General features: G+C 43.1%; 1 protein-coding gene across 1 annotated transcript; it reads right to left on the bottom strand.

Moving 5' to 3' along the window:
• Nucleotides 1-107: 107 nt before the first annotated feature.
• LOC117367479 (POU domain, class 5, transcription factor 3-like) lies at nt 108-24,150 on the bottom strand. The gene is made up of 5 exons (XM_033960046.1): nt 23,147-24,150; nt 18,532-18,643; nt 7,350-7,480; nt 3,419-3,583; nt 108-477 (listed from the first exon to the last, which is right to left on the bottom strand). Exons 1-5 carry the CDS (start codon nt 23,705-23,707, stop codon nt 205-207), a joined length of 1,242 nt encoding a protein of 413 aa, XP_033815937.1. The 5' UTR covers nt 23,708-24,150; the 3' UTR covers nt 108-204.
• Nucleotides 24,151-27,696: the final 3,546 nt, after the last annotated feature.

Raw genomic sequence — 27,696 nt, 5'->3', positions numbered from 1 at the left:
ATCTCTTCCACCCGCCACATAAAAGCACTTCTGTAAAACCAAACCACTGGATAGAGAATCTCTCAGCCAGGAGCAGATATTCCATTTCATAAACTTAGAATCTGTCAGAAGTTTCATCATGTTTTCAGACTGCTCTCCCACTTTTGAGAAAAAAATTGCTGTAGCTCTCTCTCTTGTGCTCTAGCATAGGAGTCAAAAGACTGCTTAGTTGCTCTGGTTCCCCACAGAAACTCCTGGATGCAATGCTTGAGAAAAAGGCTCACTTTTGTGAAAGGCTGGCATATACAACGAGGGTTGAGGTGTCAGTGGGGCTGTAGAATATGCTTGTGATGCCATTACAGTGGGCAGGGTGAAAGCACCTGATGAAGATGTCAGGGCTGGAGTCATGTTGTACATGGCTCCCTCATTCTCTTCCACATTAGGCAGCATCCCCCGTTTGCCCTTTTGACGTCTGTTGCAGAACCACACACGGACCACCTATAAAAAAATATAGCAGAGGGAAGAAACACAAGAAAAAAATCTAAATACAATAAAATGTCAAGTTGTGTACCAAATTCCATGCTTCTAACGTAGAGTCATAATTAGGTATTTTAATATGCCTAAGTAATCAGTGGCTTGGAGTGTCTTCAAAAAGAGAAGTCAATTTTGAAAAATTTACACCGCTTATTACTGCCAATTATAAGTGTGGTTTAGTACACAGCTGTTTGGTTTCCTGAAGCAGAAAATGAAACGTGTTCATGTCGGAACCAATCTTTAGCTAAGTGCTTTTTTCACTTATTATATGCACTTAAGAGATGAATTTTACAGCGTTTGACACACATATAAGTTAAAAGTATGGCGGACTAAGCAATAATTGGGTGGTGAGGTGGTTGGGGGTTTTCACCCTATGTAGTACCCCTCCGTGTCTCTGAGCTAATCCTATAAATGAAAGCTTTATATATAAGTCAGCATTATTGTTTTTTGAGGGATATGTTTTGCTATATATTGGGTTTTTCACTTCCCAATTGGATACTGTTAGGTACTTTTTTTTTTGTTCCTTGTCATTTTTTGACTAAGCAATCAATGGCACATGCTTCCAATTGCACTTAATCTCTCCCTCCCTCCTCTTCTTCCCTCTCCCCCCCCCCCCACTTTTAACACGCCACACACTCCTCTTTTCCACAAGTAGTTAATAGCTCTAGACACAGATTTCTCTTCCATTGCCAGCATGCTTACATGCCAGCCCAAATTTTAATTTGTACATCGCTTTGAAATGTGATATGATATGATATAATCAAATTTTTTAAAATGCACTTGAGAAACTTTTTGGTCCTTAAAGACTTTCTTATCCACATCTACTTAAAGCCCTACTCTCACCTATCAAAGCATCCAGCAAGTGCCTGGATTTACTCACAATATGCAAAACTTATTAAAAAAACAATGAATCAACACAATTAAATACAGGTTAACTTCTTACAATCCCATCTATTTCCATATGTAAGCAATTCACGTCTTAAAGTCTTCATATCTGAATTCTTGTAAAAATGTATGCAGCTGCTCTCTTGGCCAACACAAAAATCTCAGTGTGCAACACAACAGACCTTGACTCAAGCAGCACCTCAACTAGGTTCCCCTGTAGGAAATAGCTGAAAACTTTCATGGCAGCGATGCCCAAACCTGTCCCACAATAAATATGTACAAGATGAATTTGGATACAATGAAGGAGTACATGCAGATTTGTCTCATGCATATCAAGTGTAGATACCCTGTCCTGGGGAAGAAATCAGTCAGCAGTGCTTTCAGATTTGGGAATCAATATCCATCTGCATAGAGATGTACATCAATTACTTAAAATCAGTTTTAATTTAAGTGTTACCCATAAAAAATGTTTTTCTAATCTGTTACTTTGGTTATATCAATGTTTTTGTCTCGACTACTTCTGTTTGAGTAATTCTGGACTGCCTATTTCTCCCTCTCAGCACTTTTTGGGATGGAAGATGTGGCAAACAGCAGCTACAAACAAAGTGATATAAATCCCAACTGGTAAACCACCTCAAAACCATCAACCTGTGCTTTAACAGTTTCATATTTAAAGTGCCCAGTTATGCCTTTTTTTCTCAAAAGACCAGTCTAGGAAGAATATTGGGGTAATCATTAACTGTTGAGTTTTTAACTTATTTATATCTTGTGTGGGGGGAAGGGTATCCATGCTGCTAGGGCAGGGGTCTCAAAGTCCCTCCTTGAGGGCTGCAATCCAGGGTTTTCAGGATATCCCCAATGAATATGTACGAGATCTATGTGCATGCACTGCTTTCAATGCATATTCATTGGGGAAATCCTAAAAACCCGACTGGATTCCAGACCTCGAAGAACAGAGTTGCCCACTCCTGGGCTATGCCCTGTTTGTAATTTATTTTGGAAACAAATAAAAATTGTTGTGCCATAAAAAAGGGACGGGTGGGGGGGATTACAAAAGGGGCAGGACGATTAAAAAAGGTACTGGGGGCAGGTTACAGGGCAGGGCAGTGGGCAGGGTACAGAGCCTGGCAAGGAGAATTTGGTTCAGAATGTTTTTTTTTCCTCCTCTAAATCTAGGGTGCATCTTAATGTCAGGTGCGTCTTATGGGCAAAAAATACGGTAGTAATTCTGCTGTATATGCTTTTGAAATAAATTTCTAACTTCATACTACATGCAAATGAGATGAAATGAGAACCAAATCAGGCAAATGAACAGGACAAAGTCCAATCAGCTCAAACAGTTCTTTGTCTTCAGTGTTATTAGCAGCACGCATTTTCTGGAATCTGAATGATGAAAGTTTTTTTTAGACAAAGTTTGTCTTGTTTATATATATAGTCTTGTGGATATTCCGATATGACTCCTGATGAAGACTTTCTTGCCGCAACACAGCTTATGTTGAGTCCTACTTGTGAATCTCCACAATAAAGAACTGACTGTACTTTGTCCCTTTCATTTACCTGCTTGGCGTGGTATTTTGTATCTTCTGTGTTCTGATAATTTCATACTACTCCAGGAACCAGTTAGAAGCTTCACCTTCTGTGCATTAGAGGGGTCCATCTAGACAAGCTACAAGGGGCTTCACATTAGAGGGGTCCATCTAGACAAGCTACAAGGGGCTTCACATACTAATCATTGTGGCTCTCTCTTACTCAAAGTCTACACCTTCAGTTTTGTTATGGGTATACCTAGGACATGTTTCCTAGGTATACACATACAGGGCATGAAGACAGGAGCAGAGTGTTGTGTCGTTGAAAGATGCTTCTACTCTATATCTAGACCCTTAAGTATAAATCCGAATGACCTGAGCTTACACTCCATTTCAATATTTACTTAAATTCAGCCTTAGTACCCCAGATGTGAACATCTGGAAAAGCATAAAGAAATTCCCTTTAAAACACGGTCAGCAGTGGTACAGCTTACATCTTTCTCCAAACTGAGGTCCTCCGCTATCTGGGAGATTTCATTAGCACCAGGTTTGGCACACTTCATGTAATAGGCCTCTAATGTACCCTTGACATTGTTCTCAATGCTAGTTCTCCGTTTCCTGTTCCGAGCCTGGGCCAAAACCTTCTCCATGTTACACATCTGGAAACAAACCAAAACACTATTACCAGGCATTTTTGTTAAAGCAAAATAGTAAGTCAATACTCATGGAACTACAGTGATGTCAGACTTCAAAATGGGCTTGCTCAAGAAGTTACCTGAAGCAGAGACAGACAGAGGTAACTCAAGAAGCAAAGATTTCTTCCAGGAGGCAAGCAACTTTCAAAATTCTAACCAAGGTCAAAGTCATTGCCTCTTCGTAAAAAGTCATTTTAATAATTTCCACTGGTTGAAGGCATTTTAGGAGGCTAAAGCAAAAACCTTTGAATGGAATAAGGCCCATAATTTAAGAACCTACACCCACAAAAATATCAAAAAAGTCACTTCAATACCATAAAAATTTGGGAGCTAGGCCTAAGTAGGGACGCAGATTGGTTCAGGTCTAACCAAAGACTCAGAGTAGTTTGGTTGGTGTTTTAACAAACTAAACCTGACTAAAGAAAAGACAGTTTACACAAGATTCCAGTTTGAGTGAAGGAGCAAAAAGTTGTGAAGAGAATTTCAAGCTCACAAACCACTAAGAAACATTTTGGTATTAAATTCTGGAATTCAGGTGGAATGGCAACCTAGGGCAGATTCTCAAAACTAAAATCTATCTAACATGCTTGCTAAACCAGTTCCAGCCGGTTTAATATACATGTATTTTAGCGGCAGATCATCAAAATGACTTACCGAGGTCTTTTCTGAGTTTTCTATCAGTCTCCAATATTGCCATGCAAATGTAGTACAAGGAGGTCATTAATATTAAAATGATCACTCTGAGCAGTTCTCTATAAATGCCGAGTGATTCTCTAACCTCTTTGTGGCACAAATTTGCCGACAGGTCAGAGCTGTTGCCTTACTTTCTGATCAGTGCCTGAGTTTGACTGGCTCAGGTACCGATAGGAAAGTAAGGTTTGACAGCTCAGACACCCCCCCCCAAAAAAAAAAAAGTACAATAAAAAATAAAAACGCAAATTCTAGATCAGCAGAAGAGATGCCCACTTTTTCCTGCCACGTCGCACAATCATCCAACATTGCTACCCACCACCCCGCAGCGGTAAAGATGCCAACTCCTTCCCACTGCCAAGCAATGCCCCCCATTACCTCCCCAGGCAGCGGGAGAGATGTCCACTCCCTCCCACCACGCAACCCCCCTCCCCGACACCCCCCATGCCTCCGATGATCCCCACCCCCTCCCTCTTACTTTGTTAACGATGGCTGGCCAGAGGGCTGCCTATTCCCTCCGTCTAGTAGGCCCCGCCTTCCCCTCCCCAGTGCATCCTGGGATGCACCAGGGAAGACCCTAAGGCTCTGATTGGCCCAGATGCCTAAGGTCCCTCTCACAGACATCGTAAGCAAGATAAAGGGTAGAGGGCAGCAGGGGGAGTGGGCATATCTCCCACTGCGAGGGGTGGTAGCAGTGCTGGGTGATTGTGTGGTGCAGCAGGAGAGAATGGGCAACTCTCTTGCCGACGGAGAGGTTGTCTGGAGGGGGGGGGGGGCGCTGCTTTGCAGCGTGAGGGAGTTTGCATCTCTCCTGCTGCTGGGAGTGTCTGGAGGGCATTGCTTAGCGGCGGGATGGAGTTGGCATCCCTCCTGCCGATCTTCAAGGTTCTTTTTGTACGTTTATTCTGCGCATGTGTGAATCGCTATTACCAACGATAGGCACATGCAAATCTAGCGAATTTTCGCTACTCTCCACCAACCTCATTTGCAAGCGTGGTTTTTTTTTGAGAATGATTTGCTTTTTTGAAATTGCTACAATGGCTGCAATAGCGGCCCATCAGTTTTTAATGTGAAGTTTCGAGAATCTAGCCCCTAGTATATCAATTCTTAAGAGTAGTCCTAATATTTAAAAAGGCATCGTGAAAGGGAATCTCTGAAAAGTTCCTAATTCTGAAAAATTTTATCTGAAAGTTATAATTAGTACAGTTTAATTCACTTAAAAAGGTGGTTAAATACATCACTGCCAATTTATCATTTTTTAAATGCAGTCCACTCATCTGCACTGTTAAGAAAACAGCAGTTAATACCGATTCTCATCCATTCCAGCCTCTGTCCTAAAATTGACGTGGCCAGGCAAGACAAGTTACTTGGCAGTGGGGTGGAATGGCGGGAAATGAAGTAGTCCTTTATTCTCCATTCTGCCCTATTTATATCTCAGAAAAAGAACCAACCCTGACATGAGATGAGTAGATGCATTTGCTTCCTGGGGGAGTGGTGGAAGAAAGAAAACAGGTCATCCAAAAAGGCAACTCTTGAGGAGCAATCTGCTTCCTCTCATAAATTTCTAATGTATCTTATTCACCTCACATTCCTAGTTCCTCCTATCCAGCCTGGATTATCTTCAGAGCACAGTCTAGACCAGGAGTCCCCAAAGTCCTTCCTTGAAGGCCAAATCCAGTCGGGTTTTCAGGATTTCCTCAATGAATATGAGATCTATGTGCATGCACTGCTTTCAATGGATATTCATTGGGGAAATCCTGAAAACCCGACTGGATTCGGCCCTCAAGCAGGGACTTTGGGGACCCCTGGTCTAGATTTTCAGCCTATCATGTCATGAAGGCATCCTAGACAACTAATGACCTCCCTCCTCTTACATCTGGAGCTAGATGGTTTACTTGCAAAATTCTCTACTTGAAATAAGCAGTGCAAGCCAAGAGACAAAAGCTATTTTATGATTAGTACTTCTCACACACCCTATTTCTTCTTTTGTTGCTTGCTACTCAGATTGAGCTTCCTAGAGACTCCCTCTTTCATACGGACAGCCTGGGGCATAGGTGCCAACTCTGTGGGTGCCTGAGCACCCCCAATATTTTTGGGATCTCATGTGACAAGGGCAGGCATGTGATCTGGACATCTCTTCCCCTTTCGTCCCTCTTCCTCCCTTCCTCTTCCTAGTCCCTCCAAAAAAGAAGGTTGAAAGGAGACAGAATAGGAAGAGATGCCTGGACTGAAGGGACCCCTGGAGCTGTTTTAAGTTAGCACAGAGGTGGGGGTGGGGGATGGAGAGAGATGGTGCACAGGGGTGGATGGAAAGGAGATAGATAGATAGAAGAAATGTTTCTTATGGATAGATGGGAATAGGGGGGAGGAGATGACATGTATGAATATATGTGAAGGGAAGGCATGGAAAAGTAGGATATATTTTGCGAAGAAAGTTGAATGTTAAAATTTAATGCAAAAGATGGATGTGGGACAGAAAGTGAAGGAGAAAAAGACAACAATTGGATAAGGCTGCCCTGGAAACACAGTTAGAAGGAAGTTCAACCAGAGTCTGGGAAAAGATGATTAGAAAAATCAAATCACCAGACAACAAAGGTAGTGAATATGATTTTATCTTCAATTTAGTGATTGAATGAGTCAGTTTTGAGAAATTTATATCTGCTGTCTGTATTTTGCACTGTTCAGGAATAAATTAATTTCTTTCTATTTCTATGTGTTGTACTGCATGTAGAGTCTGGCATCTTAGGGCTTCGTTTATGGTCCTGTATTTGCATAGGGGTTAGCTGTGATCTTCATGAGTGACCAAGGCCAGGTATTCTGGTAGGAATAAATGTTGAGAAACATACAGTGTAGTTTAATTTCACGGTTAGCCATTATGTATTGTTAAGATTATATTGTGTATACAGTATATGAAAAATGAATGGAAAAAATGGCATTACAATTAGTACTATTATTATTGTAGGGTGGGGCTTTTGAGCACCCCCAATCATTTAAAAGTTGGCTCCTATGGTCTGGGGGACTCTAAACTGGTTCTGCTTACCTCTGTTAGGTTTTCACAGTTGTCAGCCTCATCAAGCCAGCGCTGTAATAGTGGCTTCAGTTTACACATGTTCTTAAAGCTCAGCTGTAAGGCCTCAAAGCGGCAGATCGTTGTCTGGCTGAACATTTTGCCTGAGGGAAGAGTCAGGAGCTTTGTTTTAGAAAGGACACCTCTAAAAGTCAATTCTCTTCTGAACATTAATTTTACTTGAGCTATTATAAGTCATGAATTAAAGCAAAACAAAATCTCAGACATGGAAGTCAGCATGTAAAATTTTGGAGACTTAGGGCTCCTTTTACGAAGGCGCGTTAGGGCCTTAACGCGCGGAATAGCGTGCTCTAGCCGCTACCGCCTCCTCTTGAGCAGGCGGTAGTTTTTCGGCTAAAAACGCTAGCGGACCTTCGTAAAAGGAGCCCTTAATGTTTTATTAGTAGAGTGCTCTTGAAAAGCATTTGGAAAAGAATGCAAATATTTTGTAAAAAACACATGATTCTATCTATGGGAGGCTGTTCAAGTTAAAAGGTTTTACATAAGAACATAAGAACTGCCATCTCCGGATCAGACCTTCGGTCCATCAAGTCCGGCGATCCGCACACGCGGAGGCCCTGCCAGGTGTACACCTGGCGTAATTTATAGTCCAACTAGCAATTTTTTGGAATACAATCGTAATAATTAATAAATGTATATTTGATACGTATTGTAAAGTATAGTCCACCGTATTGTAAAGTAATTTATAGTCCACCATATCTTTATATACCTCTCTTAAGGAGATATGCATCTAGTTTGCTCTTGAAGCCTAGGACGGTCGATTCCGCAATAATCTCCTCTGGGAGGGCATTCCAGGCGTCAACCACTCTCTGAGTGAAGCAGAACCTCCTGACATTAGTCCTGAACCTGTCCCCCCCTTAGCTTCATTACATGTCCTCTAGTCCGTGTCAAATTGGACAATGTAAATAATCTTCTCTGCTCTATTTTGTCGATTCCTTTCAGTATTTTGAAGGTCTCGATCATATCCCCACTCAGTCTCCTTTTCTCAAGGACCATTTTCCTTAGACCAACACATAACCTGGATCATCAACTCATCCTTTATATTCATTGCATTCTATACGGCACATTGCTGCACCTTGAAGCATTAACACTAATGCAACTATTTTTTTTTTTTTTTTTTAACATATATGAAATCACCACAATTGACAAAGATGGCAAGAGGAGAGCCAGGTTAATCTAGAATTGCTAAAAAAAAAAAAACAACTGGAAACATTTTGCATGCTTTAAACTAGTGGTTTCCAAACCCAACTTAAGCAAGCTCAATTATTTGAAAATCTTGGTCAGCACCCAGTGGAATAAAGCTCTTCTAGCAGTTCCCACAACCATTTCAAAAACAGCCTAGATCAGCGCTCATCAAGATTCCTGTGGCCAGAAACCCATTTGCAGTGTCACAAAGTGTGACACTCCCACAGGTGTACACCAATGACATCTTTACGGAGATCCTGCCCAGGTCATGAACCCCAAATGTGGGGCTAGATTCACTAAAGTCAGCATCGTCGCTACCCCTGTTTTCACAGATGATCGCTGCTAACCGACCCGATTCACTAAACGGCCCAACGCGTGCTTTTCCCCTTCGATCGCCCATTTTCCAATCCGGCCATGCAAAATTAGTAAAACCCCATGCAAAATAGCCAAGCGATTGATTCACTTACATTGCTTGGCTATTTAGAATTGGGTTTTACAGATCCTAAAATCCGATTGCTGTAGACCTGTCAGCAACTGTTACCAACAGGTCTGCCTGGGGTTTCTATTTTCCATTTTTTTTCCAATGGCATAGATATTATGAGTGTATTACACATATAAAATATCTGTCCCATTTAAAAAAAAAAAAAATGAAAATAATCCCCCACTACCACCGGCCTTCCCCAACGACCCCCTCTCTTCCCTCCTCCAACAATTGCAGCAACCCACCCAAGCCTAAAACAAATGGCAGGAGGAATGCCCACTCCCTCCTGCCACAGGACGCTCCTGCTCCCCCCCCCCCCCCAGAAACAAGAAAAATTGGCAGGAAGGATGCCCACTCCCTCCTGCCACAGGACGCTCCTGCTCCCCCCCCCCCCCCAGAAACAAGAAAAAATGGCAGGAAGGATGCCCACTCCCTCCTGCCACAGGACGATCCTGCTCCCCCCCCCCAAGAAAAAAGAAAAAATGGCAGGAAGGATGCCCACTCCCTCCTGCCACAGGACGCTCCTGCTCCCCCCCCCCAGAAACAAGAAAAAATGGCAGGAAGGATGCCCACTCCCTCCTGCCACCGGAGGCCCCCCTCCCCCTCCAGGCCCCCGTACCTTGACGTTGGAGCAGGAGGTATTGAAAACACCTCCTGCTCCTCCGCAACGACACTGGGCCTTAGGCCCCGATTGGCTCAGATGCCTCATGCTCCTCCTCCCTGGCATGTTCAATATATACATTTTTTGAACGCTTCAACGCTTGATCCCTGAATAATTAATAGACCTGGTTTCTTTTTTCTCAATAGATTTATGTTCCACATGAACAATAGATTGTTTTTATAATGAAACCTAGTGAAGAACAAAAAAAATCACAGTTGTACAAGCCTGATGTTCATAACCCAAGGAATTAAGATCTATTAGCTTGCATCTTTTTTTTCAGAAAAAGTTAAGATAAAATAAATACTTTTGAAACATATATCTTCTGTGTTTATCCGATTGTAATCTGTTTGGCCCAGATGCACTGAACTCGGCGTGCATCTAATGATCGTCACTAAACCAGCTGATCCGGTTTAGCATCAACCTTATTTTATCGACTTGATATACACAATGGCTCACTGCGGGCTTTTCTGTATGTTCGTTGCAGCTTCCGATCCTGTCCTGCAAACAACTTTATTAGTATAAAAACGAGGTCATTAATATTAAACAAAGCACTCCAATCGATGCCCTAACATTGCTAATGCATGCACTAAATCTAGCAATGGCTACATGACCCCAAATTACTGATAGGTCTGCCATATTGCCCTGAAAAAAAAAAAAAAAAAAAAAAAGAGGCGGCGAGACGGGAGGGATACCCACTCCCTCCTGCCTTGGAAACCCGTACCCACCCACCCCCAACTCTTCGAACCCCCTCTGAGAAAACAGAGGCCACATGAACCCCATGACTCTAACACCCCCCCCCCCCATGAAGATTGCAGCCACCCAGACCCCACACACAGTCTCGACCCCCCTCCCCCCACACAAAGATCATCGGCAGAAGGGATGTCCACTCACTCATGGTTCAGCCACCTGGATACCTTGGAACTTAAAAATTACAGAGCGGCAGGAGGGATGCCCACTCCTTTCTGCAGCTGGGTGGCCCCCTAAAGAACAACCCCCTCCCCTTTCCCAAACCCCATACTTAAAAAAAGCCAGCAGAATAAAGATGCCTACTACCTCAGCCTTCCGACCTTTCCCTGCTCCCCCCACGCTCCTGTACCTTATAGGAACAAAACAGCAGGAAGGTTGCCCATTTCCTCCTGCCAGCAGGCCTGCCTCTCCAAAATGATAAGCCTTCTCCTTCCAGTGCATCCTGTGTTGCGCTCTGGGAGGGGCCTAAAGCCCCGATTGGCTCAGACACTCCCTGGGAGCGGTCTTAGGTATTTGAGCCAATTAGGGCCTTAGGCCCCTCCCTGTGCATCACCAGGAAAGAGAAGGCCTGCCATTTTGAAAAGGCAGGCCTGCCAGCAGGAGGGATTGGTCATCCCTCCTGCAGTTTTCTTCCTACAGGGGGTGGATCAGGGTGCTGAGGCAGGAGGGAGTGGGCTTCCCTCCTGCCAATTCTTTTTGTTAAGTTTGGGGCTGTTGGGAGGTGGCCAGCGGCACAACCTTTTTAAAATGGGGACAGATATTGCGCCCATTAAAGAAGAAGAAAAAAAGTTTTTCTGCCCCAAGCAGCTGAGCGGTGGTACTCTGCTTCAGGGTTTCCCCTGATGCTCAGCTGTAGTGCTGCCCGATTCACCTCGGGTGAAGCGATTAAAAAAATAAATAAATAAAAATCAGCCTCCCAATTCGGTGACTGACCCTCCCCCCTTGCCCCCTACATCAGGAGCGGCAGCGCTGCCTCTTGCTGGCCGGCCACTGCCGTTCCTGCTTTAGAGGGCGAAGGTCAGACGGGAAGTGCTGATGTCTGGCTACCCCCCTGGCCTCCCGCGAATCCATTTACCTAATTCCAGCAGTGGAGCAGCCTGCAGAGAGGATCGCCGGTACTTTAGTGATCCTTGCAGGTTGTCATCAGCCTCCGGAGCTGTTGTTTCCTTTGCCTTCAGAGGAGGAGGTGGGATTGTGGCAGAGGGAAGACAGTTTCGGAGGCCTATGGCAGCCTGCAAAGATCGCTAGCACCGGCGATCCTTTCTGCAGACTGCTCCGCTGCTGGAATTAGATAAATGGATGCATGGGAGGTCAGGTGGGAATATGTAGGCCTTCAGGGAAGGGGGACCCTGGTGTAGAAGTAAACAGAGGGAGGAAGGGAAGGGGGTTCAAAGAGACGTGCATATGCCGGACTTTGGGGGGAAGAAATAATGGGTCTAAAATCAGAGGAGGAAGAGAGATGGTGGACAATGGGATGGAGAGAGGGAAGGAACAGAAAGGGAGAGAAATTGGACACAAGGGATGGTGTGGAGGGGGGGAAGAGATACTGGATAGGAGGGTAGTTGGGAAGAGAAAGGGAGATATGGTAGACCCTGGGGTGGTGGGGAAGGAGGGCGAGATGAAGGATGAAAGGGTAGTTGAGAAAATGTGGATCTGGGGATGGAGACGAAAAAAATGAAAGATGCCAGATCTCTGGGGGAGGGAGGGGAAACGGAAGGTGAGGACAGATATGGAAGATGGATGGTTAGCACCGAGAAAGAAAACGACAAATGTCAAGCAAATTACCAGAAGACAACCAGAGCCTGGGACCAAAATGATTTGATTTGACAAGACAACAAAAGGTAGAAAAAATAAATTTAATTTTCTATTTTGTTATTACAATATGTCAGATTTGAAATGTGTATCCTGCCAGAGGTGGTGTTAGATCGAACGTGAGCTAGAATTTAACAGAGAGAAGAAAAGTCTTTTTTGTTTACACCACAGCGCCAGTGTGGATATGAGAGGGCAAATGTGGTGAAGACACTATAAAAGAGGTGACGAGGCTATAAAATAAACCCACCAGGATGTAAAAAACAACAACAAAAAACAACATCCCACCCACTTGGGCAGGAGAATCAAATCGAAAAATCGATTCACTAGGCTGAAGTCGAATTGAAATTATTTTTCCTGAATCAGGCAGCATTACTCAGCTGCCGGCTCTGCACATTTGTCAAAGTTGGATTCCTAACGACTGATCAGATGGGATTTTGACAGATATCTGTGAAACTCATTTGCATGCAAAATCGTTTCATCTATCGCCATTTTAAAATCAGTCAATTGGCCAGCCACACAGCGACCCACTGGATTTTAACGACTGTTGTAGTGTAGCTGAGCCCTAGTTGGGAAATGACAAGCTATAAACACATCACATTATACCAAGGTGACAAAGGAAGCCCAGACTTATTTGGAAGCCCTATGTAGTAGCCACCTGTATATACGAATAAAGAAAAAACCAAGGGAGAATAACTTGGGTCACTTTGCCTTTTTTTTTTTTGCTTAATTGGTGAAATTTGTATTGACTCGATATACTGATATTTTATATTGGTGGGGGGATGCTTATGATGGTGTCTAGTCATGTCTATGCTATATGTGGAAATCATGGGGAAATGAGATTTTGGGCTCCTTTTACTAAGCTGCAATAGCGTTTTTAGCGCACGGATTTTAACGCGTGCTAAACCTGCGCTACACGGCTAGAACTAACACCAGCTCAATGCTGACGTTAAGGTCTAGCGCGCAGGGCAATTCAGCAGGCACTAAGCGCGCGCTAAAACCGCTATCGCAGCTTCGTAAAAGGAGCCCTTTATGTATGCGATATGTAAAGCTGCTTAGTCGTATGCGGTATACTAATTTTTTAATAAATAAAAAGAAATAAATACTGGATGCATTTCACCTTCAGACTGCAAGGTGGTAGTAAGTTTAGAAGCAAAGATAATCAAGGATTATAGTGCTGAAGGACGACCTTAAAATCGCCATACCCAGCCCCCAAAAGTCAGGAGGTCTGGAAATAATGCACTATTGTATTGCCCAGAGACATTGCTAAGTACTTAGAAGTAGATGGCTTCTTAAGTGTTGCTATCTCTGAAATAAGTGTCTTCTCTAAATGATGTCGGCATGTGGGATTGCACTACACAATTCATGCATGGCAAGAGCCCATCCCACATTTTCTGACCACTCTCCCATCACCATTAACAAGTTCAAAGTTTACAGGGTGGATTATCTTAAGTGGTTACAAAAGCAGTTTGTGAACCAGAGCATCCAAGCTTCAAATCACACATTTTTTGTGACTTTGGCCAAGTTAAGTCATTTCACCTTCCACTGCCTCAGGTACAACAGATCGCAAGCCCACTTAGGCAGGAAACTGTATATGGAGGCAGAACAAAGTAAGTAATAAATCTAAAAGCCAAATCCAGTTCTTACCTGCTGATCAGCAAGTAGGAATGCAAAGCTGTGGGATTTGAACAATGCTTGCATGGTGGGGATGGGGTGTTCTTTTAAATTTGCTACTAAATTTGAAGAGAAGTACGCACAAGTTGCTCAAGCTAAAATTGTTCTGTTCCCACCCCCCAATCGATGGTCAGTAAGTTTTTAAACCAGGTCAACTGGGAATTCATAGGTAGCCTTAACCCTAGTCCTCTGCCCTCCAACCCAGCTGGCTGATTAACCGTTCTCCTTAACTGTATCCATGACATCCTATCTGTCTTGCCTGTTTAGATTGCAAGCTCTTTCGAGAAGGGATTGCTTTCTTACGCTTTGTGACTCTGAACAGCGCTGCGTGCGTCTGGTAGCACTATAGAAATAATTAATAATAATAATAGTAGTAGTAGAAGCAAGCCTCCCTAGACCCAGCCATGCCTTTTTTCATAACTGCACCTTCATCAGCAAAAAACAGAAAAAAAAATACACTATGCACAGATCTATAGCCTCCAACACATAGCTGCTGGTTCTATCCCCTCTATTTAAAAAAATCCCAAAAAAACAAAAGAGAGAGAGAAAAGAAGATTGGCAGCAGCATTTTTTTTTTTTTGCTTATTGCTTCTGCTGGTTCTGAAAAGCAACAGGAGCAGCCTGGGTGCCAGATGAGACAAGAAAGGAGAGTTAAATGAAAGACTGAGAAATAAAGAGAAGGGAAACGAGTGTTTTAGAGGGAAGGAAAAAGATGGAAAGTTGTAAGTAGATGCAGTAACAAAGAGAGGCAGAAAAATAAATGAAAGAAAAAGGAAAAAGATCGGCATTGGAAATGAATGTGAAAAGTAAAAAGTGAAAGACAGGAGAAAAGAAAAAAAAAAAGAAGCCCTAGCAGAAGATGAGAAGACAGAAGAAAGCAGAAACTAGAAACGGACTAAAACTTATCAGAAAAATGGAAGTTTATTTTTAAATATAGGATCAAGTAGTGGTAGCCTATTTTAAAATGTTAATTACACACACACACACGCAAAAAAAGTCCCTTTTACTAAACTGCAGCAAAAAGTGGCCTTAGCATGCTTCTTATGCAGATCTTTCCCATGTGCTAAGGCCACTTCTTCCCGGCTGCTGGAAAATGACCAATTTTTCCGTTTTCTGAATGGCCACATGCTAATTTAACCATTAGCATATACCCATAAAAAAAAAAAATAAAAAGTTAGCATGTGAGCCCCTAGTGCCTCCTATTTTGTAGGCTGCAAGGGCCCCCCCCACACACAGCAATGCCCCAAGCACTGATTCATGCCGTCATACCTACTCCCTGCCCTCCTACATGTCCCCTTTCAGAAAAACATTTATTTTTTGTGTGCATGAGTGCACATTTACACAGGATGCCAGAGCATGTCCAGCGGTAAGCTTTTTTTACACCTGTGATAAGACTGCACTAGCTCTTACCACACCTTAGTAAGAACCCCCAAGTTGATGGCTTAGTATTTGTTACCTTTTTATTAGGCTAAAATCTCCTTCCTAATCTAATCTAAATCTTGGATTTATATACCATGTCATCTCCCCAAAAGGAGCTCGACCAGTTCACATAAAAATCAAATAATCAAAGTGAAAGTAGTTAAGATTAGAGAAGATAACTAATAACTAATTTTCCTTAGAACAATTTCTAAGAACTATTGAAATAAGTGTTTTCATAGATTTATGGAAAATCTGGAAGGAGAGAAGAGTTCTAACACAAGAGCGAATCCCATTCCAAATTATTGTAAAAGTATATGAGAAAGATCAAGTAATATCACCAATAGATTTTATTCCTTTTAAAGATGGAAAGGACAGTTTAAATTTCTGAGTTTCTTGAATCAGAAGATCTCTGATTATTCAAAGATCTAGGAATCAAAGATTAAAATAGCCCATGTATGATTTTAAATACCATAGAAGGAACGTATACCACCTGGCATAGGAGCCAACTCTGTGGGTATTGTGGGTGCTTGAGCACCCCTAATATTTAGCAAACTCCTTGACAGGATCAGTGTAATTTTCATTGGATTCAACACCCCTGATGATGTTGAAAAATTGGCTCCTGTACCACCTGACCCAGGGGAGGTAGTTTTGATCTGTGAAATCCAAATTGGAAAATGTATTCAATTAATCCAATAATAAAAATGGAATATTAGTTCTGAGATTTATGTTGTGCACACTGCAAGGGGAAATGCATCACTCTTTATTCTTGCTTTTGCTGTGCCTTGTTTCCTGGAGGTTCAGTTTAATTTTTATTTATATTTTTAGCTTGTGGTTGGTTATTCTATACTTGATGAGGGTCTAAGTTCTGCATGTGTAGAATCAGTCTCTACTAAATAGTTTCAAGTTTATTTAAAATTTCTTATACCGCCTAATCAAACCTTCTAGGTGGTGTACAAAAATGTTAAAAACCATCTATTAACTAAAATAGTTTAAAAAACACAGACCAGCACTAGGGAAAATACTAACTTTAAAAAGACTAAACAATAATTTTTTTTTTTTTTTTTTACAAACAGAGACAAAAGGGAAAGAAGGGCTAGAACTACAATATGTAAAGAAAAAAGAAAACATGTAAGGGAAAAAAAACAATAGGGAGAAGAACAGGTATTAAGAATCCTTCTAGGTATTAGGTTGTCCTTAAAAGTCCAGTTAGGTTTCAAAAGTGTCATGGAAGAGAAATGTCTTTAATTTCTACTTAAAAGTCTGTTAGTGTTTTTCGTGTAGGTAGTTTGGAATACTGTTCCAAAGAGAGGGGGCGCTAACAGAAAAAATTGTAGACCTTAATGTATTTATATCAGTGGTTCCCAAACCCGTCCTGAAGGACCCCCCAGGCCAGTCGGGTTTTCAAGATAGCCCTAATGAATATGCATGGAGCAGATCTGCATTCCTGGCATCTCCATTATATGCAAATCTCTGTCATGCATATTCATTAGGGCTATCTTGAAAACCCAACTGGCCTAGGGGTCCTCCAGGACAGGTTTGGGAACCACCGATTTATATGTTTCAGTGACGGGATAGTGAGAAGGTTTTGAGCTGTAGATCCTAAAGTCCTTGTAAGGTTGTAAGGGATAAGTAGGTTATTAATGAATTCTGGCTGGTTGTTTTCTCTGGTTTTAAATGTTAATAAAATAATTTTATAGGTGATTGTGTCGTGTAGGCAACCAGTGAGCTTTATGTAAAAGAGGGGTGACATGATCATTTTTTTGCATTAAATAAAATTTTTACTGCAGTATTTTGTACTAATTGGCTTGTTTAGAGTATCAACACACCCACTACAAGATGGATCCTTGTTGTGCTACCATCTAATATAATAAAACTCTAAGCGCACATGCGCACTCTTACCTGCGTGTTCCGTGAGCTGTAGGGCCCTGCCGGCAAGAGTGCGCATGCGCGCTTCTACTCCCTCCCTCACTGTAAGTTCACCGCCGTCGTCGCCTCCTCCCTCCCGTGCACCCTTTCCTGGCGCACACAAACCCCCATTGACCCTTCCACCACGAGATGCACAAATCTCCCAGCTCCAGCAGCGGCCGGCCACATCACACTAAAGATGCTGCTTCGCGGCCTTCCCATGCTCTGATTTCCTCTGCCGGCGTCTCTGATGACATCATCAGAGACGCGGCAGAGGAAATATCAAGTCCAATAAATAAATTTATATCAAGTCCAATAAATAAATTTAAAAAGTGGGTATTTTCCCGACCTTAGAGGGCTTTCAGGTTAAGCTTATACCTGAGGCAACTGAAAATTAAGTGACTTGCCCAGTATCTCAAGGAGAGGCAATAGGATTTGAACACTGATTTCAGCCTACAGCTCTAATCATTAGATTTAGGTAAAACATATTCTAAACATGTTTGGTAACTGACCAGTAAACTAAAAGCCAGATCTAAAGCCCGGTGGCCATTTGGCAACCTACCAAAAATGCTGAGACACGAATCATTTTATTTTTGTCAATAACCACAGGATATTTTTTTTGCAGTGTTGCTTTATCATCATTGTTTACATGGCCAAAATATGCTTTTTTTTTTTTTTTGGGGGGGGGGAGGAAGCAGGATTGACTAGTAACCAAATAATAAAGTACCTACATATACAGAATTTCCCCAATACTGCAAGTGCTATTCTACAGTATTTAATATGTTGTATAATACTGGTGTGCATTATTTTGATTAGGGGGGGCACAATCCACTGAGTATATAATACAAATCAGTAACGAAAGTTCTAGGGTTAGACAGCTGGTACATCTGCAGAGATCCCACTGGTTTCAGAAGTGCCCTCACTATCCATTTACTTCAGACATAGGTATACTCCTACCATAAGGATTTTAACTTGTCCCACCATGACCCACATGAGCCTCTCTAAACTGCTAATATCCACAGAAGTCCTGACCTCCTATAGATACTAGCATGGGCTGGACGTTCCTTAGCAGCAGGAGGAAAAAATGAAGGACTGATGGTAGACATGGGGGAGAACGGCATAGAACAGGACAGAACAGAACATGCATAAGTAAATTTCTACAAAGAACTTCATAAATCAAGTGTTGTTGGCCCTGATGTTACATAGAACTAAATAATGCACAGGTAAGACCATGAAGAAAAAAAAAGTCATACCATACAGCGTTCCCAGAGCAAGGCCCACATCAGCCTGTGTGAACCCTAGAGTAATTCGTTTGTGCTTCAGTGCCTTCGCAAACTGTCCTAGGTCTTCAGTGGTCAGAGTGTCCTGTACAAGGAAGGAAACATAAAACAAGTCACTAGGAGCAAAGATCCATTGCTGGCATCCTACAGAATTTAGTTTTGATGTGTGATCCTAGCAGATTATGTAACATTGACATTAATGGAAAGCAATAATGAAAGTTATATGGAGCTTGATTTATACCTTTTATCTCTCGAAAGGAAGGCAGCTACTGATATGTGCTGTAACTATGGGCGAGATTCAATAAGGACACCGATTGTGTCCCGACTACTTTGGGACCCCGACCCGATTCACTAACCTCACTCCCGATCTGATCCACGCATGCAAATTAGGGGGGGAATGGCATGCAGGAAGGCAGCGATTCACTAAAAAAAAAAAAAAAACCCAAACCACACACCACCAGGAACACCAACTGGACTGGCCCAAAAAGAAGCGACTGCTGAGGACCAGTCGCTCATGTTCCTACCGACTCTCCTGTCCCTCAAAAGCAGTTTCTCTCTCCTTGCTCTCATCCAAAAAGCACCCTGCTCTCTGCCACCCTGCAGTGCAAGCCCGTGGTTTTAACCCGCTGGTTAAAAGCGCTGGCTTGCACATTGGATCAGATCTCTGCTCACCTGTGAGAAAACTTCAGAGAGCAGGATGGAAGGGCTGGTCGTCTTGCTGGGGGTGGACGGGCTGCTTCGACTCATTGCCGTGTGCGAGATGTCAGGCAGAGAGACGGGGCAGAGTTGGGCAAAATGGTCGGTATCAGGGCTGGGAGAGCCGGCATGGTCGCTGGCGTAGGCTTGATGGGAACCGGGATGGCTGGCGCCACGCTGATTGTGCAACCTACACTAATCGGTTGGAGAGGGGGTGTGTAGAAAGAACCTTGGAGCTTCTAACCACAGGCTCACAAGTAGTTATCCGCCTCTGTACTTTAAATTCCTTCCCTACAGCCTTTGGTTGGCATCGCGGATATTTTGATCAATATAGCAACAAGTGCATGCGCAGACCATCTACAGGCAAAGACACTAACCCCTGATCGCTCTGGGGTCGGTGTGGGGCGTGCCTCCGATCGGGTCCATTTGCATGGAGACTCATGGTGAATCGGTCGCCCGGCCATTGATCGGACACAGACCGGAAAGGTAAGGTGGGCTTAGTAAAAACAGGAAGATACTGTGTCCCAACTTATCTTTCTTGGAAAAGGTTTCAAATTATACTTTTGTTTTATGGATACTACACAGTGCTTCAGGAGAAAAGATAATACAAGGGATCCTGTTCTTTGGTTACGTACACAGCATTTTGAGGCTGCAATTCCATCTCCATGCCAACTAGAAGTTTGTACTACTGCAGGTGAGGACCAAAGTGCATAGGCAGAACTGTGCACAATGTTTGTAGCCAACATTCATTGAATCATTTGAGACAGCAATGAAGGAAATGTCATATCTTTTTTTCTTCTTTTTAAGAATATATTTGTTCCATAAAAGAAAAATTTGAATGCATTACAAACACCAATTATTTTTATTAATCCTCAGCCTCATTTTAGGCAGCCACTTGATCAGTATAATTTTCAGGATATTCCCAATGCATATGCATGCAATCTGTATTTAACAGAGGCAATAAATGCAAGACATGTTACTTGTGGATATCCAAAAAAGGCAAGGCAAGCCAGGTGGTTCCCAAAAACCTGAATGAAAGTTATTGATATTTAAGACATCTCCCTCATCTGGATACAAGATTCAAGGTTGTGCTCCACATACTGATGGACAAATAAATTACTGCCAGTTAAAAACCGAAGAGTCTGTGAGACACAGAAAAGCACACAACTGTTATTTCAAAATATAAAGCCACCCAAAGGATGGAAAAAAAATTAACCTTATCCCAAGTTAGGATCATCGAGCAACTGCATAATTTTGGAAGAATATATAAACACCGTAGAGCAGGGGTGTCAAACTCAGGCCCGCGGGCCAAATTTGGCCCACAGGATAATTGAATTTGGCCCACGAGAAAATACCCTATTCCTTCCCTCCCTCCATCTCATCGTCCATCTCTCTTCCGACTTCCCGATCTCACCTTCAAAGCAGCCTGCAGAGGATCGCCAGTCGGCTGTAGCGATCCTAGCCTCCGCAGCATGTTCCCTCTGCTGCGGTCCCGAAAATAAGACCTAGTGCCTTTTTTGGGCCCCAAAAGAATATAAGACACCGTCTTATTTTGGGGGAAACACAATATAAGATTGGCCCCTGATCTAAAAGTGTAAAGGGTCAAGGATTTGATACACTGCATTTCTGTGGTATAACCAAAGCAGTTTCTACTTGAAAATTTCACTTGTATAGTTATTTGCACTATAGAATTTTCAGACATTAACACACAAGTGTGATCTGAAGTGATCAGTTACTTGACCTACTGAGGATTTTTTTAAGTCTTTTTACTTTTTCAACAAACTTATTTTCATGCCTTACTTATATTTATTCCACATGTCATATCCTGGCGTTAAAACAAGTTTCCATGTTAGTTTATTACTCTACCCAAAGTGGTTAGAACACTAGAACATAAAAACATAAGAAAAGCCTTATTGGGTCAGACCAACTGTCCTTCAAGCCCAGTAGGCTGTTCTCAGTGGCCAATCCAGGTCACTAGTACCTGGCCAAAACCCGAGTAGCAACATTTCATGCTACCAATCCAGGACAAGCAGTGGCTTCCCCCATGTCTTTCTCAATAAATATGGACTTTTCCTTCAAGAAATTGTCCAAACCCTTCTTAAAATCAGCTATGTTACCTGCTCTTACCACAACCTCTGGCAACGCGTTCCAGAGGTTACCTATTCTCTGGGTGAAAAAATATTTCCTCCTATTGGTTTTAAAAATATTTCTCTGTAACTTCATCAAGTGTCCCCTAGTCTTTGTATTTTTTGACAGTGAAAAATCAATCCACTTGTACCCATTCTACTCCACTCAGGATTTTGTAGACTTCAATCATATCTCCTCTCAGCTGTCTCTTTTCCAAGCTGAAGAGCCCTACCTAACCTTTTTAGTCTTTCCTCTTATGAGAGTTCCATCCCCTTTATCATCTTGGTTGCTCTTTGAGCCTTTTATACCACATTATGAGTCTTTTTTTTTTTAACTTATTATGAATCTATTTTTGTAAACCGCTTTAGGTATTAGGTAGGTTATAAATTGTTGAATTAAATAAAAATAAATTTGGCAATCTAGGCAGTTGCCTAGGATGGCAGCAGCAGTAAAAGCTAAATAGATCTGACAGTAACAAACTCACAAAAGAGCCATTAGGGAAGGAAGTATGGACAATTTTCAATCAGGCATTTATTCCAGTAAATGGCTTTTGGAGAATGTTTGGTTTTAGTATTAGTCTCCAAAAGCCATTTAGCCAAATACCACAAAAGAGTTTAGATTTTTTAAGAGGTGAAATGAGCAGTTATGCATTTTTGAAGGATTGATCTGGGAGAGGCAGTTGTTGAGTTAAATAAAATCTTGCATTTTCCCCATAACCAACAGCAATTTCTTAGCTCTTCCTACTCTTCATCACATCTCTAAGTAGTCTGAGGTGGCTTAGAACACTGGATTTTACACGTGTTTTAACTCACAAGAGTTACAATGAGGGCTTGATATTTTGGAGTAAGGCCACCTGGATTCTAAGAGCTGGGAGGGGGGAGCAACCAGAACTCTGCGGCCTACAACAGTTGAAACGCATCCTTAATTTATAGTCTAGCAGCAGAAAACACATCCGAGAGGAATATCTGAACCACTCTTATAGCTCAGCAATTTAGCAACAGCCAAAATAAATCCTAGGTTAAAAAGTATGGTATCCATAGGCAGGGTTTCTCCTTAAACACTTGGGAGCAGCTAGCCCAAATGGGTTGGAGAGCAGAGAGAGAAAACCTTAAGTCTTGCCCTGGCTCCACCCGTAGCTTAACACTGTATTTGAAACTCAAAAAAGAAATAAAGATAAAGACCCGGCGGAGGCACTGCTTATGTTCTTATATAGGAGACACTAATAATTAAATAATGAATTCACCAGAAACATAAAATGTATATAAATATATGAATTCAATAATTTGTCATCTTAATTGAAAAAATCATAAATCAATAAACTAACTACTGATTAAAAGGGAGTGCTCAGTGTATAATCTTATTCAAACACACCAGAGCTGTTGAATAAAGATGTTATAACTTTCCATCATTGCACCCACCTACCTGCCTACCTATCCATAATTGATGAAATAACCTAATGCTGTACCTGAACCTGGACATTACTAACCATTAAGTGAAGTCAAGTATCATCTTTTGTTTCATCAATTATGGATAGGTAGGCAGGTAGGTGGGTGCAATGATGGAAAGTTATAACATCTTTATTCAACAGCTCTGCTGCGTTTGAATAAGATTACACACTGAGCACTCATTTTTAATCAGTAGTTAGTTTATTGATTTATGATTTTTTTTTCCAATTAAGATGACAAATTAATGAATTCATATATTTATTAACACCAGCTATTAAAAACGCAGATCAGGAAGCCGGGGGGGGGGGTGACGATCTTACCTCTTCTCCGCTGTCACTGGACTGGCCCCCTTCACTAGCGGCCCCACTCGAGCTCCCGCTGCTGGCTAGGCTGGATACCCCATTGGAGGTCTGCGTCACCGAGCTGGAGTAGGCCGCAGGCAGCGCCCCGAGCCCAGGAAAAGTCGCACTGGGCGTGGCATTAATGGAGGCCGGGGCGCCACCTGCAGGCCAGAACGTAGGGTTCCAAGGGGGGCCACAATAGGGCGAGTATTTGGGTTCAGAAGAGCTGGCTTTGCAGTCTTTGCCGGGCTCTTCTTTCAGTGGCTTTCTGTTGCAAGCGAGGTAGGTGCTCTGAGGCCCACTAGCGCTGCCCAACGGGGGGCTTTGATCTGGGACGCAAAATGGATGCCAGGGTTTAGGACGGCCGGAGCAGTCGCCGCCTCCTTCTCCTCTCTGAGGGTCTGGTTGACCGTATTCCCTTTTGATGGCTGGGATTGGAAAGAAGGACGAAGGATAACCGAGGCCACCGTAGTTACTGGGATTGAACTGGCAACTACTGTCCGGTAGTATCCCATTGCTCAAGTTTTCGGGTTTATACATGGCTGGGATACCCCCCTTCAGCCCAGATATAAAGTCCTATTTGTAAAAAAAAATAAATAAATAAAATAAACCAAGCTGATTTCAGACGCCTCTAGAATTTTCTGCAATCTCATGAAGCACTCTACAAGGTCTCATTCATGGCCTTCACCGGTTTTAAGATCCAGATACACTCCTGTCTTCTCCAATGACATCTCACAAAACCAGCAGTTGGGATCTCACAAAGTTTCCCTTAATTTGACTAAAATGAGCAACTTCTGGTGTTTAACAATCCCAAGATCAGCAGTACGACCAGACTAAACCCCAATCGAGTTCTACTAAAGACGGCAGCTGTTCCTTTCTTAGGCGATTAGGCTTAGCTTGGGACTGGAATGGGTGGAGAGACCCTCCCACCTGCTGATTAGCCAACAACGTGGAATCAGTATGTTAATTGGCCTCCTCGTCTATTGGCCTCAACAAGATCGTAAATGAACTTGATACCCCTTCATTTTTAAAAAGGGGGGGGGGGAGGGAGATCTTTCCTGGTTTATCCGTTTGGGGGGGGGGGGACAGGCCAGCAAGCCCCCGTGTCCACAGACATTATTATAAGGCTATTGGCCAATAAAATAAAGACAACTCGCATAATTTATTGGCCTGGAGGGATCATCAGTTAATCGAGGCTATTAGAAATCCGGATTAGTCAGAGGACGTCAGCGCCTTATAAATGGAAACCCGGGCAGAGCAAGCGCAATAAAGAACATTAGCACACGTATAGGAAGCCAATGGCGAAACTGTCATTTGCAATTGCAACCCGTGGCATGGGCAATTAACACGACATTTTGCTCCAAATAATATTGTAGGTAACAGGCGGTTGTGAACAAGTAACAATTGACCTTTAATTAGGGAGTTGCAGTTTCTACAAGGACGAGTGGCCTCCTGGATGTGAGAAGTTGGGCTGTGTCACTTCTTGGGGATCAGATCATTCTTGGTAACATTTTTCCTCTTGAAACATCCTAGTGTGTTTCAGCTTTCTCTCAGAGCTGATCTTGTCATAGACAAGTAAACTTATATTTCCAAGCTTTTGATTTCCTAAAATAACTTATTTGGCTACCTGGCTGCCTCTGATTTAATTGGATCTAGTCCTATGTATACACTGTTATAGTTGAATTTCGGCCCCACAGTCGAAAAGTGTGTTTTTTTTTTTTTTTTTTTAAATCAATTAGCCACTGTGAATGTCTGTTTTTAATATGTAGAGTAAATCTTACTGGAGAGATTCTAGTAAGCAAGTAAATACAAATACTACATGATAAACCTCAACCTCAGAGACCTGGAATTATCAGGGCTTTATCCTGTAAGGATTGTTCACTTTTATCTCTAGTCTGTGGAGTCTTTCACTACTGGCAGATAGGATGAAGAGAGACGTCCAGAGGGTAGAGATTAAAACTTACCTGCCTTTCAATGCTGAGCATTTACTCTTTTCAGTTCTGCCTGGGGAAAATAATGTCCTGTTAAAGATACTGAGCTAGATTCACTAAGGGACACCGATCGTGTTCCGACCACTTTGTGACCCCGATCCGATTCACTAACCTTTTGGCCGATTCTGTCCGCACCCGATCCACACATGCAAATGTAGGAAGGCAGCGATTCACCAACATTTTTTAGGCACACTGACTGGGCTTGTCGATCCAAAACCAAGCGACTGTTGAGGACCAGTTGCTCACGTCCTTTCCTGCTCTCTCCCTGAAAAAACCCTGCTCTCGGTCACCCTAAACCCTGTTGTCTGCCACCCTGCCTGCCTCGTGTGTTCAGGCAGCAAGCCTGCCTCTCCGTCCACTAAAACTAGTTGGTAATCAGGGCACAGGGGCAAAGGGATCAGGGCTCACATTTAAAGGGCCTTTTTATATTGTAAACCTTTGCGTCTGTGGGGAAAAGTGCCACCCCAACTCTCCTGCTCTCTGCCACCCTTCCCCGCAGTGCAGCTCCACTTTAAACCCGCAGGTTAAAACCATGGGCTTGCACTGCGGGGGAAGGGCAGGAGAGTGGGGGCGGTGATTTGGAGCGCAGGGCGGCGAGAGGAGAGTCAGGGCTGCAAAAGGCAGGAGAAGTTGGGCTGAAAAAGGCAGGAGAGGTTGGCAGAGAGCAGGAAAGGTCATGAGTGACTGGTCCCCACCAGTCGCTTCTTATTGGATCCGCCAGCCCAATCACTGTTCCTGGAAAAGTTTAGTGAATTGCGTCCCTTCCTACTTTGCATGCTGTTTACCCTCATTTGCATGCACGGATCGGAATCGGATCGGCCACGAGGTTAGTGATCGGATCGCAAACCGATCGGTATATGATCGGTTTGCTTAGTCCTTAGTCCTCCTTTGTCCTTTACCCTCCATTGCCCCAGGTACAAAAACTTAGTTTGTGAGCCCACTAGGGACAGAGAAAGTACCTACATATAAATGTGTACCATACTGCTTGTGCCTAGTAAGCTATAAAAATGAATAGTAGTCATTTCCAAGGCAGAACTTTGCCCTGGTTAAGTCAACTGCTGGAAGAATAAAACACTTGGAGTGTAAACGGAACCCACCACATCATGCAAAGGTCTGTCTTTTCTCCAGTCATCAGGAGGAGTAGTGAGCTTGCACTTCCTGTTCTGGGTCCCAGCTGTGCAAGATTTTAAATGCATCTATATGAGGGAGCCCAAAGTATTCCTTTACCTAAGAGTTAATCCTGCCCCGATGTACATTATAGAGACTAGTCCATGTTAATCTCTTCTCAGCCTCCCCTCCCATCACTCCCCAAACACTAAGTAGACAATGACGCGGTGACAAAATTCATCACTGTTCCCGTCCCCGCGGATAACTGTGGGAAACTATCTTCATGTCATTCTTTAAGGAGAGAGGGAAGAATCAGAGTATGAATGGCCACAACCTCTGACCCACAAGCTTTCCTTTGAAGAATGCTGGTGTAGAAGGCTGAGGTTGAAATAGACCCTAGAAAATGACATGGGATTATTTCCTGCAGTTATCCGCGGGGACGGGAACGGTGATGAATTTTGTCACCGTGTCATTAGAGTTACCATACGCCTGGGAAAACCATGTCTTCTTTTTAGAGGACTGTCCAGGTGCTTGGATTTTGATTTTTTTTTTTAAGTGGGGGAGTCTGTCCAGGTTTATCTGGCTCTCTCGACTTACCCCACATACCTCTTCCCCAGCCGCTGCTTTGAATCTTCTGGCTGAGGGTGGCAGTGGCAATGAGGTGAGACTGCTGCCATTGGCCTGCCCCAAAAGTTGCTTCTCTGCAGGTCCCGCCTATGCAGGAACAGGAAGTCACTGCAGAGAAGCGGCTTCCGGGGCAGGCCGACAGCAACAGGCTCACCTCATTGCCGCTGACACTGGTTGCCCGAAGATTTAATGTACTGGCCAGGCAATTCCGCCCACCCCTTTCTCTTTAGGCTTTCTTCCTTCTCTCGTTCTGCCTTTCTTATGTTTCTTTCCTTTACAAATTGTTCTCCCTTTTCACCATCATTCCACTTCGTCAATTGGAGCCTTTGGTCTCCTTTTATGAAGCCATGTTAGCGGCTCTAGCGCGTGCGACTTTTAATCACGCACTGGCTGAAAAACTACCGCCTGCTCAAGAGGAGGCGGTAGTGGCTAGCGCGGCCGGCGGTATAGCGTGTGCTATTATGTGCCTAAAGCTTCGTAAAAGGAACCCTTTGTCTCTTGTCATGTTTTATATGATTATTTGTATTCCCCCCATTTTAATTGTAAATCGCTTAGAATTATATGTAAAGCGATTAATCAAATTTTAATAAACTTGAAACTTGATCCCGCTGGTGGGGAGGGTGTTGATAGAGGCAGAGTGTGTACTTTCAGATAATGGCTAAGCCCTGTTGTGGTCAATTAGCATAGAGCAGGGATCTCAAAGTCCCTTCTTGAGGGCCGCAATCCAGTCGGGTTTTCAGGATTTCCCCAATGAATATGCATTGAAAGCAGTGCATGCACATAGAGCTCATGCATTGGGGAAAT

The sequence above is a fragment of the Geotrypetes seraphini genome, chromosome 10, assembly GCF_902459505.1.
Source record: "Geotrypetes seraphini chromosome 10, aGeoSer1.1, whole genome shotgun sequence".
NCBI lineage: Eukaryota > Metazoa > Chordata > Amphibia > Gymnophiona > Dermophiidae > Geotrypetes > Geotrypetes seraphini.
This window is presented reverse-complemented; position numbering and strand designations above follow the sequence as displayed.